Raw genomic sequence first — 20,500 nt, forward strand, 5'->3', positions numbered from 1 at the left:
GTTGAGAACATAAAACCATTCTGTTATCAGGACAGCTGCATATTGCAGTTTCAAGAATAAAGTTTTGCATAACAGCTGAAGTCTTTTTTTCCCTTTGGCCTAGAATTTTTCATTTCAGAGTGCACTGGAGGCTGTATTGGCCCAGAAAATAAGCTAACCCTAAAAAGAAAAGGGCATTTGCAGAGGCAGTTTTTTTTTTTAAATAAACACAAGCTGAACTTCATGTTCTGACGCGGGCCTTTTTCACCACAGGGGTGAGTATAAATGGAGTTATTTAACATAACCTCTTTGCCTCAGTCAGGCTAAAACGTGTGTTACACAATCACAATTTTTTTTTCTGGGTCTCACAGATGTGCTTTTAGCAGTTGGCACTCAATTGATTTGCAATTGTCAATAAATATGTTTGCATCCTACACATTTCAAACGTGTTAGCAGATGCAAGCTCAGTGTAGTAAAAGGAGAGCTTACTATGAGGTTATTACAGCGAGGTGCTGACAATTTATGAATCTTTTCAAGTCATCTTTGTGCGATGAAGGTGAGGGTATGCACTTACTCTTACTCAGAAACAAGGATCTGCAGCCATGCAAGCAGCTCTGTAAGGCTTTGCTCGGGTATGGTGCTTTATACTCAATAAACACACTCAAGTTGAAGTCCAGTGTTTAAAGCGTAAGTGTAGCCACGGCTAATAGTAAAAACTACTCTTTTTTATGTTATTTTTTTTGTTCAGAAGCCTGAGTGTTGTAACATTTAATCAATCTGTGTAAAGATTCCCAGAGTCAGAGTTGTTAGACACTGTTACTTTAATATTTAAATGTGAAGGAATGGACTGTTTTCACTGCTCTGAACTGTTTGGTGTCATAATGTGCATTAGCGTTCATACTTCTAATTTAGACGAGCATCCAAAGTAGCAAGTGTAGGTGATGTGTTAAGGAGTTATTTACTCAGCAAGGCACTTAGAGAGGAGTGCACCACCTGCTGCGGTCACATGATCTGGAGTTGGCATGTTTTTTTTTATTAGTGGTTTCTTTTAATCACACAGTGTTTTTTCTGCCATAACCTTAATTATATAGCTATCTGTAAATGACAGGTTTTACACCTATTAACTAGTTAGTGGCTTTATTTTTTGCATCCAAAAACATGACAACATCCTATAAGTGTAAACATATCAAAGTATGTTTTTATGGTATGGGTTTATGTTGAAAAATAACTAATATCATGTATGAAAGGCCAAAAATGTAAATGGGGTATCTAGACTTCTAGACTAGACAGAACTCAGATGGGGTAAATAAAAAAATGAATGAAAATGAGAACTATTTGTAAATACTTATAAGGTTGCTGCAAAGGTCTAGATGACATCATAACCTCCTGTGTGGTAACTCACCTGAACAGAAAGGGTTTGTTGGGTTAAAGTTGATGGCAAATTCATGTGACACCTGAGGAGAAAAGAAATGAATGAATCGAATGATAATCCTTCACTACGCTGTACAATATTGTTAAGAAATTGCGTCCATTTCTCCCACCTTCTCCCTCCCACCCTCTCTCCATCCCTCTGTGTGCTGCTCTCTCTTCTTTGTCCTTTTCATCAGCTCAGTGCCATGGCAACACAGATGGGTTGACAGTTGCGTAATCATGTGAATATGCATCTATAATGCTTATAGTTTTATTTGTGTGTCTCCCTGTGTGTCTGTGTGTAAAATAATACATCTCGGCTTTAACTGTAAGTCCGCTGATGACAACCCACCCTCCTCTCTCTTTGCCACATGCATATACATGTATCACCTACGTTTGTGTTTGGAACACACACACATACGCGCACAACAACAACAACAACAACACCATCAACACACACATACCTTCCAGTCTGGTGGGAGTTGGGCTCCAAATCCCAGAGCTGGAAACATTTTGTCACTGAGGAGGAAACCATGACAACAGATTGGAACATTAGTTAAACCTTCTTTTTTTTTTCTTCCTTTTTTTTTGCATACAAATTCAAAAAGCTGGATTTAGATAGCAGGAAAAATCCTGTTACCTTGTTCACATAGAAACACATTCAAAGACATTTACAGAAAAGCAAGAAGAGAACTGGTGGTAAAATGATGCAGTGAGGAAAAATGTCTTCTCACAAAGAAAAACATTAAAGACAGGACAGGACAGAAAATCAGACATACTGATGTACAATTATTTACTGAAAGAGGAGGAATAGCAGTCGATAGATGCTATTGGTGTTTATACTGTCTTATTTTTAACACAAAATGTAAAAGAACAAATAGATGTTTGTGTGTTTAAAGTCCAAAAGCGATGCCCCTGCTACAGCTCTGTGCAGTGGCGCTTGTGTAGATGATGGGATTAAGATGGGTATTAGGGAACTGATAAACCTGTTTAGTTCTTTCCACAAAGCCTCAACTGCTCGAAGCTCAAACTTCAAAACTGGAATATGTAAATGTCTTCGTCAAAATGCTCTGAAACCAATGCATCATTGTTGTTCTTTTAAGGACCCCAGTCACTCTCTTTGTGGTTCACAAGTTAATATGATTAGCATAGTCTGTATATAAACATGGCATAGTCTGAAAAGTCAATGCGCAGCTACTCTAAACTCTTATTTTTTTGATGAACCGCTGGGAGCAGAGTTTGAATGCTCCATGATAAAATGACATCACTGCTTACTTTAATTTTGACTTCGTAATGAGTTTGTGGTCTTAATCAGCAGTTTCAAGTTTTTCTTCAGTGCAACATGATAATTAGTTTATAAATTCTGGGGCTGTTTAGAGTAAAATATATGATAAAGCAGGGTATAATTTTGGGTAGGCCTGCCTTTTTATTGAGAGATTCCTATAAAGGCTCAACGCTTCAGCAAGGCAGTAAAAATATATAAAAATGAGGATACAGAGACTAAGTCCATCTTATCTGTACAGTTTATGGATCTCAGCAGTGAAACGATAAACCTTTACATCAACTAGCCTCACTCATCTCTTACTGCGACCTTTCTTTGCAAGAAACGTATGCAAAATGTAAATGTTTGCACTAAACTGACTAAAAACATTGCACCACCCCACAGGATTTGATTTAAATACTCACGTATCATAGTCCTGTATGATTTGTCCAACAGCTAAAATGGCAGCGAGGTACTCGTTGCTGCCCAGTGGGTTGATGTAGTGGAGGGAGGACGGTTCTCGGGGGTTCCCATTGGATGCCGTGAAGTCTATACCGACCTATTAAAATACAAAGAGGTGACAGATCAGTAGTTATCACATTGCATTCGTTTCCAAATCATGTGCAGGGAGGAGGACAATGGTGGAGGGTCTGAAACTTCTGAGGAATGGCGATTACTTTGGCATTACTTTTATTTTTCTTTCATTAACGAACAAGAAGGAAATAGTGAAATGCAACATGTGTCCAGGACAGAATTACCTGCATCATACTGCTAACATAACATCAGCTCTTTGCAAGCACCTGCAGACAGCATGCACGCACACAGCTAGCCAGAGTGATGTTTTAGCTGTGTGAATGGCGAATCCCAACCCTGCAACCACTGGACAAAACCAGTGAACAGCAGCTAGGCTTGTAGCATTGTAGCCTTCATTTCCACCTGTACATGTTCCTAAAGTAAAATCACTGTGGTGTTCGTTTCGAAGTCTCTCTGGGCTGGATTTTAACTTTACTTTGTGTTGTTGGATTTGTGTTCAAACTTAAACACTAAAAGAAACATTGTGCGTGTTTCCTTATTAGACAGGAATTTGTGTTAGCATGTGAGACTGTAACCCCAGGTTTATACAGCTAACTGATATTTATGTAATTTGTAATAGAGACGTGAAAGTACATTTGGAGCCTCGAGGATATGTACAGTGAATTCTAGTCAGTAAAACTGAAGGTAAATGCAGTTCCACAGTATATGTTTTGGGGTAAATAGAGACAAATAAAAATCATGCGATGACCCCGAAATCATATGGAGATTTTTTTTCTTTTAACACAGATTACCACAGGGTGACGTACAGGAGACACATATATGAGCACACACAGACACTTTCCACATGCAGCAAACACACACACACTGGAAAACACAAACGCAGGGAAGTGCAGCCAAACCCAATATGAGATTAAGAGTGACAGGCTTTTCCTCAGGCAGTGAATAGTGGTTTGTGTGCTGACAAGAACCCGACCCACAATCTCCGCCTCCCTCCTATCAGCTTAAACATAGTCTAAAACGATCTTCTTCTTCTGTCTTTCGTTTGGTGTATTATAAGACAACAATGTTCTAGTTCAGTAAGGACAAGGACCGAGAAAAGATATAACGGAGAAGGGAGCAAAGGTGGGGGGTGAGTGAGTACAAGGGAGAAAATTGGGAAAATGAGGTAAGGAGTGGTAGGGCAAGGAGAGGAAAGAGTTTAAAGAGCAACAGGAGAAGCAGGAGTGACGGGTACAGAAATGCAGGGTGACAGAATTAGGGTGCTGCTGTGTTTTGTATTGTGGGCATGTGACAACAACATACAGAATTGTGCAGAAGTTTTAGGCACAGATTTTTTCGTTCTTATCCATCGCACTCAAATCAGTGAGGCCTCTGATCATATTGGTTTCGTTCTGCAGCAGAAAAACAAGCCTAAACACCCACAAGCATTTGGTCTACTATCCATTTACGTTGTTTCTTTTCATTACTTTTTCTCAATTAGATGAAATCCACTAATTCAACTGTTTTTGAAAGCATCCTTCCTTTACTTTTAGCTGTTAAAATTGTTCCTCGGCACTCTGTGTAAAAACCGCACTTCAGGGTGTTAAGCGAACAAATACGTTTTATGAGGCCATTATCTGTAAACCCATAGCTAACACGGAAACCAAGCAACAGGACACAAGAACATCCATTCATCTTTTGGCTCAGAAACACACTTTTGCATCAGCAACATTACCGAGTGAAGGAGTTTCATTTCAGCAGAGTTGAGTCAGTCATTGGATTTGCTTCCAGAGGGAAAGTAAAATTTACCTGAAGCGTTATTATCTTCCAATTCTGACCGCTACACCTGAATTTTCACAGCTTACTAAATCCTCGTAGAGATTGCCCTGATTAAGCCTGAATTTAGCCTTGAACTGTTGCCCCTGGTTAATTTTAGAATAATTTCTTCCAGATGACACATGTACTTTCAGATCAACCAATCGATGCCTCACCATACAAAAATCTGCCCCCAAAAGCTGGTGCCAGCTGGAATTTTAGCAGGTCAAATTTATTATTGAGATTTATTATTTATTATTGAAGCTGCAATATAAAACTGACTGTCACCGGAGAACAGTCAGACGAGAGCAGTCTCCACATAATACTGGCTTTCTCCTTCGTCTCCGAGAAGGAAAAAAAAAGATATTTTTTCTACTTCTTGCAAAATCATTATTAGAATTCTAAATAGGCAATTCAGCCTGGAGATCTGTTCATTATGAGTTACTCATTACAGCCATTCGAGTTATCTGCACTGTGTACAAATCTAAATAGTGCAGGTCCAGGCCATTACAAAAGACAGATTAAAACAAAGTGACAACCTCTGGGTCTGAAAATGAAGAGTGAACGGTGCCAAAAGCTGCAGTTCCTCTGAAGGCCACTTGAGGCTGCCCCCAGAACAGCACGTCCAAAAAGTGTGTGCTTCAGTTTTAGTAAGTGAAAGCTGAGTATTTTATTTTTCTGTGACTTGATGCTAAATAGGTGTCTGAGCATTGCAAACAGAGAGTATATATATGGATGCAGCTTGGCATTCATCTTTACATGTGATGTGTCTAAAATGTAGAAAAGAGAAGACAGTTGATCAGGTTAACGAAAAAATAAAAAAGAACGTGCTGGTGTCTCTTTCCCAGTCTCTCGTGTGTCTCGACAGTCAAACTCAGTAGGAGCTCTGAAGTCTCCCAGCAGGACTTCCAAGAAGCCTCATCTTCACTTCTCCCACATTCTCCTATAGGCCTCTAAACTGACACAATGTGTTGGTTTTTCACTCCTTTCATCAACACAATACACATATGGAAAAAGGAAAAAAATATTATATATTCTTTTGTCTTTAACAGTACATGTTTATTTTTTCATGCAAGTCTCACAAGACTACGATTTACTCATCATCAAAGTGGACTCTTTTGCATTCTTCTCAAATATATAATGTTTACTTGAGTCACACTTAATCCTTATAATTATGTTGCATGAGGGGCAGCATGGTGGTATAGTGATTAGCACTGTTGACTCACAGCAAAAGGAGTTGGCCGGGGCCTTTTTGTGTGAAGTAATGGTTTGCATAGGATTCCGCTCTAGCTTCCTCCCACAGTCTAAAGACATGCATGTTAGGTTAATTGGGGAGTGTAAATCGGCTGTGTGTGTGGATGTGAAAGCGTGTGGTTGTCTGTCTTACTAGATGTGAAAGTGGCAAGTTTCATGAATAATCTATGAGACATACAGCACGTGCAAAAATAAAGTTCTGCTTCTTTTTCATATGGATATAGCTGAGAATACAGGGAGTGCAGAATTATTAGGCAAATGAGTATTTTGTCCACATCATCCTCTTCATGCATGTTGTCTTACTCCAAGCTGTATAGGCTCGAAAGCCTACTACCAATTAAGCATATTAGGTGATGTGCATCTCTGTAATGAGAATGGGTGTGGTCTAATGACATCAACACCCTATATCAGGTGTGCATAATTGTTAGGCAACGTCCTTTCCTTTGGCAAAATGGGTCAAAAGAAGGACTTGACAGGCTCAGAAAAGTCAAAAATAGTGAGATATCTTGCAGAGGGATGCAGCAGTCTCAAAATTGCAAAGCTTCTGAAGCGTGATCATCGAACAATCAAGCGTTTCATTCAAAATAGTCAACAGGGTCGCAAGAAGCGTGTGGAAAAACCAAGGCGCAAAATAACTGCCCATGAACTGAGAAAAGTCAAGCGTGCAGCTGCCAAGATGCCACTTGCCACCAGTTTGGCCATATTTCAGAGCTGCAACATCACTGGAGTGCCCAAAAGCACAAGGTGTGCAATACTCAGAGACATGGCCAAGGTAAGAAAGGCTGAAAGACGACCACCACTGAACAAGACACACAAGCTGAAACGTCAAGACTGGGCCAAGAAATATCTCAAGACTGGTTTTTCTAAGGTTTTATGGACTGATGAAATGAGAGTGAGTCTTGATGGGCCAGATGGATGGGCCCGTGGCTGGATTGGTAAAGGGCAGAGAGCTCCAGTCCGACTCAGACGCCAGCAAGGTGGAGGTGGAGTACTGGTTTGGGCTGGTATCATCAAAGATGAGCTTGTGGGGCCTTTTTGGGTTGAGGATGGAGTCAAGCTCAACTCCCAGTCCTACTGCCAGTTTCTGGAAGACACCTTCTTCAAGCAGTGGTACAGGAAGAAGTCTGCGTCCTTCAAGAAAAACATGATTTTCATGCAGGACAATGCTCCATCACACGCGTCCAAGTACTCCACAGCGTGGCTGGCAAGAAAGGGTATAAAAGAAGAAAAACTAATGACATGGCCACCTTGTTCACCTGATCTGAACCCCATTGAGAACCTGTGGTCCATCATCAAATGTGAGATTTACAAGGAGGGAAAACAGTACACCTCTCTGAACAGTGTCTGGGAGGCTGTGGTTGCTGCTGCACACAATGTTGATGGTGAGCAGATCAAAACACTGACAGAATCCATGGATGGCAGGCTTTTGAGTGTCCTTGCAAAGAAAGGTGGCTATATTGGTCGCTGATTTGTTTTTGTTTTTGAATGTCAGAAATGTATATTTGTGAATGTGGAGATGTTATATTGGTTTTACTGGTAAAAATAAATAATTGAAATGGGTATATATTTGTTTTTTGTTATGTTGCCTAATAATTATGCACAGTAATAGTCACCTGCACACACAGATATCCCCCTAAAATAGCTAAAACTAAAAACAAACTAAAAACTACTTCCAAAAACATTCAGCTTTGATATTAATGAGTTTTTTGGGTTCATTGAGAACATGGTTGTTGTTCAAGAATAAAATTAGGGTTAAATACAACTTGCCTAATAATTCTGCACTCCCTGTATGTTCCTGAAGGTCTCGCAGCTTCAAAAAGCCTGGCTCAGGGCTGCCCAGGTCAAGTGTTTTAGAATCTCTCACTGCTGGTATCATAGCCAAGATCAGATTTCTGCTAACATATTAGTTTTTCTATTTGGTCTGCTTACGATTTGTGATAGCACGGATGACTGCATCACTGTGCAAAGCCTCTCCACATTTCTTAATGTTTTGCTAGGAAGATGGAAAACAGGTGGAGTACTTTATTGAAACATAAATTCATGTAAGTACATTATATAAGGGAAAATAGAGTTTGTACAATTCCAATGAGGTTCAAAGTCAACATTTTTTATGACCACCTTCATACTTCAACAAAGCCTGAACTCTTTCAAGCAAGCTTTCCTTTGGAATTTCTTTAAGTAGTTATCAGGAATAGTTCTCCAGGTTTCTTTAAGACATTCAAACCTCTTCTTTGGATCCTGGCTGCCTTTTGTTCAGTTCTCTGTTACTATGAACCCTCAAGGCTTCAGCAATGTTGTTTTGCCTGGGAGGCCAATCCATGACTGACCATTGTGTGTTTTTCTATCCAAGTATGCTTTTACTGAATTATCAGAGTATTTGGGATCATTGTCATGCTAAAGAATGAAGCGGTTCCCATTCAGATGCCATCTCAATGCTATTGCATGGCAGATCAAAATATGACGGTACTTTTCTGCACTCATAATTCCACTGATTTTCAGTTCAGTTCATGTGTAATTTGGCGTACATCAGCCTTTTGTCCACTTTCCCCTTCATTAAGAATGACTTCAACAAAAAGAAGACGTACCAATTGAAGGGCCAGATGGATCTTAAGTCTTGTGGGACTTTTTTATTCATATTTCTTAAGGACATGACTTAAATACACTGTTGATCTGCTGTAGATATTTTCTTTTTCCAAGATACACCAAGGTTTCAGCTAATAGCTCAGGGAATCACCTTGTTGGTGGAAAACGACTATTTTATGCCTATGAAACTGTTGTTTTTGGCATTTTTGTAAGTAAAGAAATGGGAGAAAAGTGCTAGTAACAAAACATTTTCTGTTATGTGAGTTACGTACTTTGAAAGACCTTCAGAAAATCTATTAAATAAATTACAGAATAGCTCATTGGAAGCAAAGAAATAACAACATTAGAGGCAGCCTAAGACTTAAGCACAGTACTGCAGGTACACCACTAAGCAGAAAAAGAAAAGGTTTATTGTATAGTAGGCTTTTTGTTTCCCTCATGTAGTACATATTTTCCCCCTCTGGTGTCATTTATTTTGTCTTACTATGAAGCTGAAAATATGTACGCCAAATTGATGGCATAAGATCATCCCTAAACTGTTACAGCATCTTTCCTCCAGTGGCCTCTCCCGTGACAGATGCTATTAGTTTGATGGCTGTGTATTTGATGACAGTAGGAGATGACACCATTCTGTTTCCAACTTATTCCTCGCCTCAAGCTATTGGTAATTGCGAACACACAAGCAGACTAAACACACCATGACAAACACACAGTTTTAACAAGCAAGTACAAGAATTAAAATGATCATGGGGTGACGGAGGAGCATTTCATTACTGGATATTTTAGCGCAGCAATGTGGCAGAAAACGTCTGTGACCGCATTACATAGATGGATTCGACTACTGCCAAATTACTGTCAAATAACAGACATGCTGACAATCACGCTGGAGTTTTCTCAGCTGCACCCTGTCGAGTACTGATGAGCCAGTTCTCGTGCCAGAACCTCTCAGGCTCATTTGCAGTTAAACAGTCACATAGATGGATGGAGGGATGGATGAATGTGTTAGAGCCTGTGTGAACATCTTCTGGAGTTGTTCTCTGTCTCACTCTGAGGCGATAAAGAGACAGTGACAAGCAGAAGCTGCAGCCCACTGTGGGAAAGCCTGCTCTTGGTTCATATTTGTCTTGTTGGTTGTGGTTGTATATTTTTGCTTTTGTGAGGTACACAGGAGCCACTGGATGCTTTTTAAAGAAAACAATAAAAATCACAGCAGTGCCAAGTATCTAATGATGAATGACTCAGTGCTTGTAGGCAAACTGCTATGATATGTACAACAATGTGGGGTTTTTTAAAACTACTTTTTGTGTCTTTAGTGGAGTGAATCAATTACAATCAATTACCACTTGCCCGTAACTTGGTAGCTGACACATAGACAGCATATAAAAGAAAGGTTTAACCACTGTGATGTCACACATTGGTTTGTGAAGACTGTGAATTAAGCATTTTGGCCATCACCATTATCACAGTCAGTTTATGAGCAAAGGTTGTAACTGAATGAGAAGTTAAGAAATCCTGCACGCTCATACGGCAGTGACTTGGCCACAAAGTAGGTCTGCCTGAAGCACAACTTGTGTTATCTATTTCACTTTATTTTTCCTTTATTTTAGAATAATTTTGAAAATAAATATCAAATTGCATTCAACAAGAAAGTGATTTCTATACAATCTGACTTTTTTCTACCAGGAGTCATCTTGTGCTGACAAGATGGCAACAAGAAGCGCAGCTAGAAGTGGCAGAGTTGAAAATGTTAAGATTTTCTCTGAGAGTGACCAGGATGGACAGGATTAGGAATGAGTATATCAGAGGGACAGCTCGGGTTGAGCGATTTGGAGTCAAAGCAGGAGAGGCAAAGCTGAAATGCTTTGGACACGTGCCAAGGAGGGATAGTGGATGTACTGGACAAAGGATGATGAAGCCGAAGCTGCCAGGCAGGAGGAAAAGATAAAGACCAAAGAAGATTCATGGATGTGTGAAGGAGCACATGCAGATGGCTTGAGTAACACAAAAGGATGCAAGGCACCGTGGCAACCTCTAAATGTGTGTGTGTGTGTGTGGTGGTGGGGGGGGAGAAACGACGACACCCCTGCAGCACAGCACAAAGACCCAAAAGCTATGTCAGTCTTTTATAAACAGTATTTTCGAGTTATCTTTCCTATCAAGCTGCCGACTTTACTGACATTTTAGTGTCCACATTGCTGCTAGTCACACAAACTGTTTGTGTTTCTTATATGTCATGATTTGTTCACCAGTTCTGTTCTATTTTGTTTTTATCGACACACTAATTATTCCACCTCGGCAGAGACTAAAAACTTTGAAATAAAATTACATGCTATCCACGCTGATGCTTTTTTAGATAAACAAAATAAAAGCATGGATAAAAAAAGAGGAGAGGAAAAAAAATGACTAGCTCTAAAGACATAATCGCCCTTTTACATGTGAAATGTGATGCAACTGCAGGAAATCACTTTCACCGACTTTGGACTAGCCCAAAAAAGGTATAGTAGAACAGATTGTAGCATCCGACTTTCTCTTTGATTCGGTGTCATTCTGCAGCAGCACAGCAGCTGTTATTAACATGACATTCTGTTCATTTTTTCAGCCGAGGTAGTCACGATAAGAAAATGATGAAAATATATTTGTGAGAATAACTATGTTGTAAATTCTGTAAATTCTGAAAGGCAGAATGTGTAACTGAATGGAGGTTGACTCCTTCCATCGTTTACGTCTCTCTATCATTTTTTTTTTAAATTTTGAAATGTTTGATCAAAAGGGGTTATGAGTCACCTGTCAAAATAAAATGAGTTTAAATGAATTCACGAGACAATTTCAGCTTAAGAGATGTGAACCAGTTAAAAATAATCAAAAATAGATCCACTGCAAAAAGATAACCGTGATAAGAGGATTTAAATTTGGGAGCCTACTTACTTGAGTCGAGTAATCATCGTTATTATTGCTGGCAATCTGAATATCAGCAGGGAAAGGAAAGTGGCGATCGATCATCTTTATTTTAATCATCACAGTAGATTTGATTGCTACACTTGCATTTAACAACATAAAGCTGACAAAATCTTGAAAAGAGAAGCTGCGTAAGATGCTGTTGGCATTAGGATTTGTGAAAAGTTTGAATCCAAAAGAAAAATGAGTAAACTGTATTTTTTAAATTACGTTTACTAAGAGTAATTCCACTAATGTTGCTTTAGTTAGTTTAGTGGGGCGACTAAACTAACTAAGTGGTTGGGAAGCGTATCTGTAACCGGAAGGTCACTGGTTCGATCCCTGGGCTCTCTGTCCTGGTCGTTGTGTCCTTGGGCAAGACACTTTACCCTACTGGTGTTGGCCAGAGGGGCCGATGGCACGATATGGCAGCCTCGCTTCTGTCAGTCTGCCCCAGGGCAGCTGTGGCTACAACCGTAGCTTGCCTCCACCAGTGTATGAATGTGAGAGTGAATGAATAGTGGCATTGTAAAGCGCTTTGGGTGCCTTGAAAAGCGCTATATAAATCCAATCCATTATTATTAGTTCCGATGAACATTAATGTCTCAATCGTGTTTTTCCCTTCTAAGAAAAAAAAGACAAGTGATTGACCAGAACAAACAATCAGATCTCCATAAAAGGTAAAGAAACAACAAGCAAAACCTACTACCATCCTTGAAAGCTCTTCACTTCCTTACAGATGCAAAACAGGCCGGCGTGGCATTAGATCCCTAATGCTGCTAGTGGCTGCAATGCATTTGCACTCTGAATCGCTATGATTAAGATGAAGAGTGCAAATGTTTAAGACCACCTGCTTGATCATGTTCAAAGCGAGTATCAGAATGGGGGAAAAAGGCGACTGAACGTGGTGTGCTTGTTGGTGCTAGACAGGCTGGTCTGAGTATTTCAGAAACTGCTGATCTACTGAGATCTTCCCACACAAGCATCTCTAGGGTTTACAGAGAATGGTCTGAAAAAGAGAAAACAGCCAGCGAGCGGCAGTTCTCTGGCCAGATTAGCTCTGAGAAGAACGGCCAGACTGCTGGTAACAGGAACTCAAATAAGCCAAGCCATGTCGATGCACAACGTGCCAACCCTTGAAGCAGATGAGCTACAGCAGTAGAGGACCACACTGGGTGCCACCACTCTCAACTAAAAACAGCAAACTGAGGCTACGATTTGCACTAGCTCAGTCACGATTTCTGCTGTTTGGTGTAAACAACATGAAAGCATTGATCCATTGTATCATTGGTTCGGGCTGCTGGTGTAATAGTGTGGGTGATGTTTTTTTGGCACACTTTTTTTAAAACGATGGTGAATCCACTATACCCAGATGGCCTCCACAGTCACCAGATCTCAATCCAATAGGTGGAACGGGACATGATGCATGACAGATGTGCAGTGGACAAATCTGCTGCAACTATGCGATGGTGTCATATGGACCAAACTCCCTGAGGAATGTTTCCATCACCTTGTTGAATCTATGCCACAAATCATCATAAATAAAGGCAGTTCTGAAAGCAAAGGGGAGTTCAACCTACTACTGGCAATAGATACCTAATAAAATGGTCTTTAAGGTAGAAAAGAACACATTGAAATGAACTGGAATTTTCCTTAACACGGAAGCTAAGCAATGACTCTCCTCATGAACACTAATGGATTTGACCATTACAGCGGTTACTAATATGAGTTTCAGCTTATACTGCAGGAAGTGGTTTCTTTCACTGTGGTATAATATACACACAATATACACAAGCTACAGATACTCTCTAAGAGTCTGCTTTTGATTCTTGAAAATCCATTAGGTTAATTGTTCTCTATATGGCCCCTGAATGATATCAAACATATGATATTAATAATATCTTAATTTAGTAAAAATGTTTCATAAACAGCCTATCAGCAGTAGCAGGCTGTCTCTTTGTGTTGGAGTGTGTAACCGAAATGCGGCTCTCTCCTCAACCTCCTGCAGCCCAGAGGAGAGACTTCCCCTTTGCGGAGATTAGGATTATAGCCATACTAAGTCTGATTGAACACCGGAGAACAGCTCTTTCTGCATGTGTGTGTGACTGTGAGGATGGGCTTTTTTGTACACGACCGCTTCCCCGCGTACGTGAGAACACAGAAAGAGAGCGAGGTCCTAAAATCCGAGCATATAAATGCCAGTGTGTACGTGAGGAGAACTCTTTGGTAATTGAGAATCTGCGCGAGATTATACATGTCTGAATCAGTCAGCGTGCATAAAAAGGTGAGGTGTAATGTTTGTGTACGTGTGCATGTACACCTACGCCACGGTTGTTCAGAGCGCAGTAGGAAAACGTCTGTATGAACACAGATAGTGAGTTTTGAACTTGTGCTTTGTGTGTGTGTGTCATGACTTACCCATGGAATCTGCATTTAAAATCAATTTTAGTGTTTAGTGTGAAGTATGGAGTGTGGAGGATATACGTTTGTGCTCACGTGTGTGAAGTAAATGCGCGTGTCAGCAGGAGAAGGTAAAATATCTCTGCGTATGTGTGTGTGTAACTCAGTGAAAGAGCTGCAGGTTTGTGACAAACGCCAAAAGATTAGGAGGGAGCAGGGAGGATTTAAGTTACCAACCACTATTGCAGGAAAATGTTCCCATTGCACTGAAATTCAACACATTCCAGAAGAGCAGAGCCTTGAGTGAGGAACTGATTAAAAAGTATTTAAGCAATTCTGTGAGTCAGAACCTGTTTGCAAATTCCAGTAATTATTATATTTCAACACATTGTGTTGGATGTTTGCATTTTCAGTAACGCTGAAACATTGCCATGGCTGAGAGCTGTCCAACCTTTTGTTGGGGCACTTGACTGCTGGCTGATTACCTGGGGATGAGTGTTTCACCTTCACGGTAGCCATTGAAAAGAGAGAAGGCTGGACATAGAGCGTCCTAATGGCCCTAAACCTCAAGGCCTATCACAGCTGGACGACTCAGAAATCCAACTTCTAGTTTTAACAGGTTGTCAATTGCCGAGTAGAGTATATACAAGAGGAATTATGTGCTACTGAGGCCCATTTAGCATTCAATAAATACTAGAATTATCAAAAATTCAGCAATGAAATAGGATCTGCATTGCATCCTTTGGAGGCTACAGCATGATTATATAATGCCTCTGTTTTAACGGCTTCATCGGCTGTAATTTTTGTTCAGTGATTACAAACAAAGTGGGTAAAATCAGCTTCTCTTTCTACAGTAAGTAGCTACTTATGTAACCACTTGTTCCATTATACTCTAGTTAGCTGGACAAACTAAAATCTAGCAAGTCTAAAAACATCTTAGTTACTGAGAAAAATTAAAAACAAAATTCTTTAAAATCTGTGTTTTGCTCTCATCACAGCACCACATACTGTTGAGCATGTAGCAGCATGTAATGGACACTGTTTGAAAAGTTGGACATTTTAGACCAAAAATAATGACAAATTAAATGAAACTGAGAAACATATGTTCACTTAAATTGTACATCATATTGTAAATATGTAGTCAAGTGTCTAACTATTTGTTTTTCTTTTAAAGCCTCATTTCCACCAATAAGCTCAGGTGTAAATAGCAGGTTGACACTGGAGGTTATCATTGTTATTAGCAGCTTTAGCAGCTAACTGCTTCAGACAAAATGTAGTCCTCAACAGCTCAGTGCACAACAACAGCTTTCTTGAGACCAGAAAAATAGTCAACACTGCCTTCTATCACAGAAGGAAGCTACTCTGAAACTCCGAAACTACTCTGCAGTGTCAACATGTTGCAAATAATGAAAACAGATTCCTGGGTGGATAATGATGACATTTCCATATCTATTTAACATTTAAGTAGTAATTTACAGGTATTCACGCATCACATTGTTCCGATGGTTTATTACTGTGTGTGTATGTAGCTTGTGAAAGTGCATTATTGTGAGGGGCTATGCAGATATTTTGTGCTGTGAGCTTTGGGTGCTCTAATTGTATGAACTTTCGTACGATCCCTTGCACCATGCACACACATGCCTTCTTGCTAAATAGATACTAGGTATAGTAGATAAAACAGGATACTTCTATGTATGTGTCCACTTGGGAAACATTAGAGCCTTGAGGCAAAACTGCTTCTTGTCCTCCTAAATACACAGAGTTTATGTCAAAAAGGTAATCAGCATATATATAAACTCGTTGACTGAGCACAAACTCCTACGCATTTCAATTTCGACTGATAAATTCAGCATACTGCCCATTCCCACAACACTAATTTTCTCACAACATGTGTTCACATGTGGGTTTTCCCTGAAAGATGTTAGGATTTCATTAATTTGGTTATGAATAGCACTAACCTCCAGTGACTGCAAATGAAAATTAGCCTATATAGCTAAATCTAGCAAATTTACATGATGGACCTAAGTGCACGTGTTAATATTTAAACCTTTTCCTTCTTAAATAGAATAAACATAATGGAAATCAACTGTTATGCCAGATGCTTTGCATTAAAAATGTAATATCGCCTTTCCTGTCTTGGCTGGTTTAATATGTAGAGCTACATCGATTTAATTAAATACTTCTTTTCCTGACTTCACATTGTATGAGTTATTGTTGTGAGTACAGGTTATATCTCTCCAGCACTAGTGGTTATGTATTTTCTCTCTGCCGTTTTTTTGAATACCAACATTTGCAATCATGTAACAGCGACTTTTTCAAAAACTCATCCACCCCATGATTCAGTAGGTTGTAGAGCCACTTTCAGTAATAACTTGGAGAAACTGTTTTCTGATTTTCTGTATCAGTCTCTCAGATCATTGTGGAGGAATTGTAGCCCCCTCTTATTTACAGTGTTGCTTCAGTTCATTAAGGTTTGCAGGCGTTGATTTTAACGCACAGCTATCTTAAGGTCCGACCACAGCACTTCATGCTGAAGCCTGGGTCAATGAAACACCATGATTTTTTTCTTTATCAGACATTCTGCTGTAGTGTTGCTGGGATCATCGTCCTGTGGCATCAACTAATCTGAGTCAAATTTTAGATATCGGCCTCACATTTGACTCTGCAATACTTTGTTGTTCAAAGGAGTTCACGGTTTACTTAGTGGCTAAACATCTCCACTTTGGTCTTGTCTGTCCATTGTTGTCAGATACAACTTTGCAAACTTAACCCATGCTGACATGTGGGTGGGGGTTTTTGGGATTATTGTGTTTTCTTTCTTCCAGGCAACCCTTCCTAAACAAGTCATTCTTATTCAGTGTCTTTTCTAATTGTACCATCATAAACTTTAACATTTACTGAGATTTTTTTGCAGATTTTCTGAGCATCGCACAACACGAGATTAAAGTGAATTTGGCTGGCATTGTGTTAACATACACATGAATGCTCCAGGCTAGCAAAATGACAAAACATATACTTTTACAGAGGTGCTCAGACTGTAAGGGTGTACTTTTTTTTTTTTACATTACTCTGTATGAGTACTCAAAGTATTTTTTTCCAGCATTAGAGAATAAAACCAAAGTGCATGGAGGATATTTAAACTATCCATTATATTTTATATAATCAGAAACGATCAACTCTCCTGCAGTACATCTGTAGAGAAAACATGAATCTTGACAAATATAGCTGTACAATGTGGAGCACAGATGTCCAATCTGAGAACACACTTTACAAGAAATACCACAAAATGTAAGGAACTATGTTATCTTCATTCTGCTACATCTGGAGCCTGGTTCTAGCTCACAAAGCTGGAAAATTGTTGGAGAGATAGAGAAGGAGGGGGAAAGGGTTGTTGTGTACATGCAGTGAAGTGCATGTGTGTACTCTCTCATTGCATGAGTGCTATAGGAAATATATTAATAAAACAACTCAATGTGTGGCAGCGATTGCGCCTGGCTACTATAAAAGAGGACTCTTTCTCTCTCATTCACTGAGTTGCACAAAAAGGTGTGACATCATCGGGGACACACAAGAGTTTCTACTAACAAGAGACTAAAATAGACCATGACGCCTCTCTGTCTCTCCCCCTCCCTCTGGTAAAATATCTTCTTGTTGTTTATCTTTCTCCCTTTCTTTCCTCATTTGTCTCATTCATTTTCCATTTCAACCATTTCAACATTTCACGATACCCAATTTCTCCTCTTTACAACAATCAGTACCACCTTTCTGTTTTTAACCCTTTTTCTTTTGGTTTATAAAAGACAGGGTTAGAGTTGGATCGATATCCCATTATAACATTACTGCAGAGATATAAACATGCAAGCTAATATTGTACTTACTGTAAACATGAGCTGGCATCCTCCCAGTATGTAATCCAGAAAAGTGTAGTCCCTTGTAATCTAGAGACACGGGAAAAAAGCAAGAAATCAGGAAAATAAGTGTGCAAGTGAGAACTGATCTGCTGAAGATCAGATCTATAGATGAAATTATATTTTCTATCATTCACCATTAAGTTTGCTGCAAACATAAACACAGACATTATTCTTTTTAAATTTTTTAAACAAACCTGACATATGTTTTTCGTGACATAATGTGCAACCAGAAGAGCACCACTTATCTTGTTTGAGCACTCCAATTACAATGAATATTTAGCATGGATTTTACCGTCATTAGTCTAATCCCTGCTGCCAGCCAACAAATATAATTACTATATTAGCCATTTTCTTCATGCGCTGTGCCCTATGTGTGTCTCTGTACAAAGGCTTGTTCATGATTGTGTGTAAGAAAAAAAAAGATGGAAAGAAGGAAAGGAATCAATTATGAAAGCTTGTCATTGCACGCACACAGCTTTAATGTTATTCCAACAGGCATCTAAAGACTCCATGGTTCAGCTTAATGTGTCCTCTGTGGGGCTCTGAGCCATCGTACTAATTAGCTATTCAAGTGGAGTTATGAACGCCCAGTTAGAAGTGCGTCAGTTGATCAAAACTGAAATTCACTGAGTCGAGTGTTAAGATGGATCATTAAGACGTGATGAGAGGCCGGATAATTTATTTGATTTGCTACTGTAGGTGAGTTATTTTTGTTGCTCCTGCTTAGACTGCTAATGGATCAAACTTCTTGAGCTAATATTTAACCCTTGTGTGGTGTTCGTATTTTTGTTACTCAGCCAGTGTTCATGGGTCTGGTGGACCCGCTAGAGTTTTGGCTTTCCAAATTAACACTATCAAACAATTTTATGTTAAATTACTCAACAGATGTTTACTTCATCCCAATTACAAGACATATGAACAGCAAACATGGTTAATTTTTTCCCTTTACCTTTGTTAGATCACATTTATGAATTTATGTGCTTCTCGTTTTTCTTTTATATAAAATGTTATAAATAAATCAGTTATAATCAAGTGGAGTGAGTGGAAAGACACAACACATTTACACGTGAAAAAATAATTAATTGTTTAATTTTTCTTTTGAAAAAAACTGAACACGGGTCTCACAGACCCGAACACCATACAAGGGTTAAAACAAAAGTTTGATATACCAGTGGTATTATCAAACTTTACTCAATTGTGCTGCTGAATTCATTGTGAAATATCTGTGTTGCTCTGTGTGGACGGGTTTAGTTCATTACTGCAGGAATTACTGCAGAACTTTCCGGTGAAGCCTCATGGTTCACTTATAAATCCTGGCGCAAAGATATGCAAGGTGGTTCGCACAAAATATCAGAAAGTTAAAGTATACAAGCGGCTGGTAAAGATGTAGCAGCTAAATGGAGAGCATTTCCTTCCGAAGCTGGAGCAACTAAAACACAAATAAGTGGAACTGTAGAAAAACATCACTGCTCTGTTTCTTCTGCCCCCTTCCTAAAAACTTTTCAGGGGACTTTAACTGTTTGTTAACACAAATTTCAATCATCAACACGGTAGCGATCTAGTGCATGTGGCCATGCAGAAGTTCAAAGTGAGCATCGATGTGCAGCTGACAAAGATTCAGCAGCTGTGTGAAGCCATCATGTCACCATGGACCAGCATCTCTGAGCAATGTTCCCAGCAGCTTGTATGCTATGAAGAATTAAGGCAGTTATAAAGGCAACAAGGGGCTCCGAACCACGACTAGCAAAATTTACTTAATAACAGTAACAATCACAGTGTTTTATTTTATTAAAGTTTTTTTTATCTACTATAAACTTAGCACCTGTATAAGAGCTATAAGCTTTCAGTTAAAACCAACATTAAACCATATGGAAACATCAGAACATGACAACTAATAATGATGAATGCTTGAGCATGTAAAACCAAAACATTGCTTTCATTCTTTTAAAATATCACTCAATTTCCTGACTGAGTACAGATTCCCCAGTTTACAACAAAGCTGTATATGCCAGGTAATCTAAAAATATTGATCTGATTTTAGATTTGGAAACACGTTTGATATGTGAAGCCACAAGTTGAATGTGTCGGTGACAGCAGTAAGAAAAAGAATACATCTACTGCAATTCTACTAAATTTATATGCAACCGAAGATTAAGATTGCTAAGAAACCTCCATCCGTCCTCACCTTGCAGGACTTGACAATGATAACTCCAGAATTTTTATAATTCTTCTTCTTTTTCTGTTTCTTGGGATTAATGCAGTCAAACTCCACCTGCAGATACAGGAACGGGTAAGAGGAAATGAAAGGAATTAAAATGAATGTGTCACTATCAGTAACAGAGGAGTGGGTTTAGCAGGGACAATACAAGGAGAGGAAAAGCTGAGATGACAGCAGAGTTGAAAAGAGTTGGTGTGAAATGGGAAAATGATCAGAGAGGCA

The 20,500-nt window shown here is 39.3% G+C and overlaps 1 protein-coding gene across 1 annotated transcript in view; it reads right to left on the reverse strand.

The window, feature by feature from the left end:
- Positions 1–20,500, reverse strand: part of cpne2 (copine II) — a 61,396-nt gene that overhangs the window by 13,445 nt on the left and 27,451 nt on the right. Inside the window, exons 9-13 of the mRNA XM_080875949.1 lie at positions 20,246–20,332; positions 18,028–18,087; positions 3,076–3,209; positions 1,854–1,908; positions 1,382–1,433 (exon numbers count right to left, since the gene is read on the reverse strand). Of these exons, the coding sequence (XP_080732075.1) occupies positions 1,382–1,433; positions 1,854–1,908; positions 3,076–3,209; positions 18,028–18,087; positions 20,246–20,332 (388 nt within the window). The remainder of the gene's footprint in view (positions 1–1,381; positions 1,434–1,853; positions 1,909–3,075; positions 3,210–18,027; positions 18,088–20,245; positions 20,333–20,500) is intronic.

Source organism: Rhamphochromis sp. 'chilingali', assembly GCF_963969265.1.
Source record: "Rhamphochromis sp. 'chilingali' genome assembly, chromosome: 2".
NCBI classification, from domain to species: domain Eukaryota; kingdom Metazoa; phylum Chordata; class Actinopteri; order Cichliformes; family Cichlidae; genus Rhamphochromis; species Rhamphochromis sp. 'chilingali'.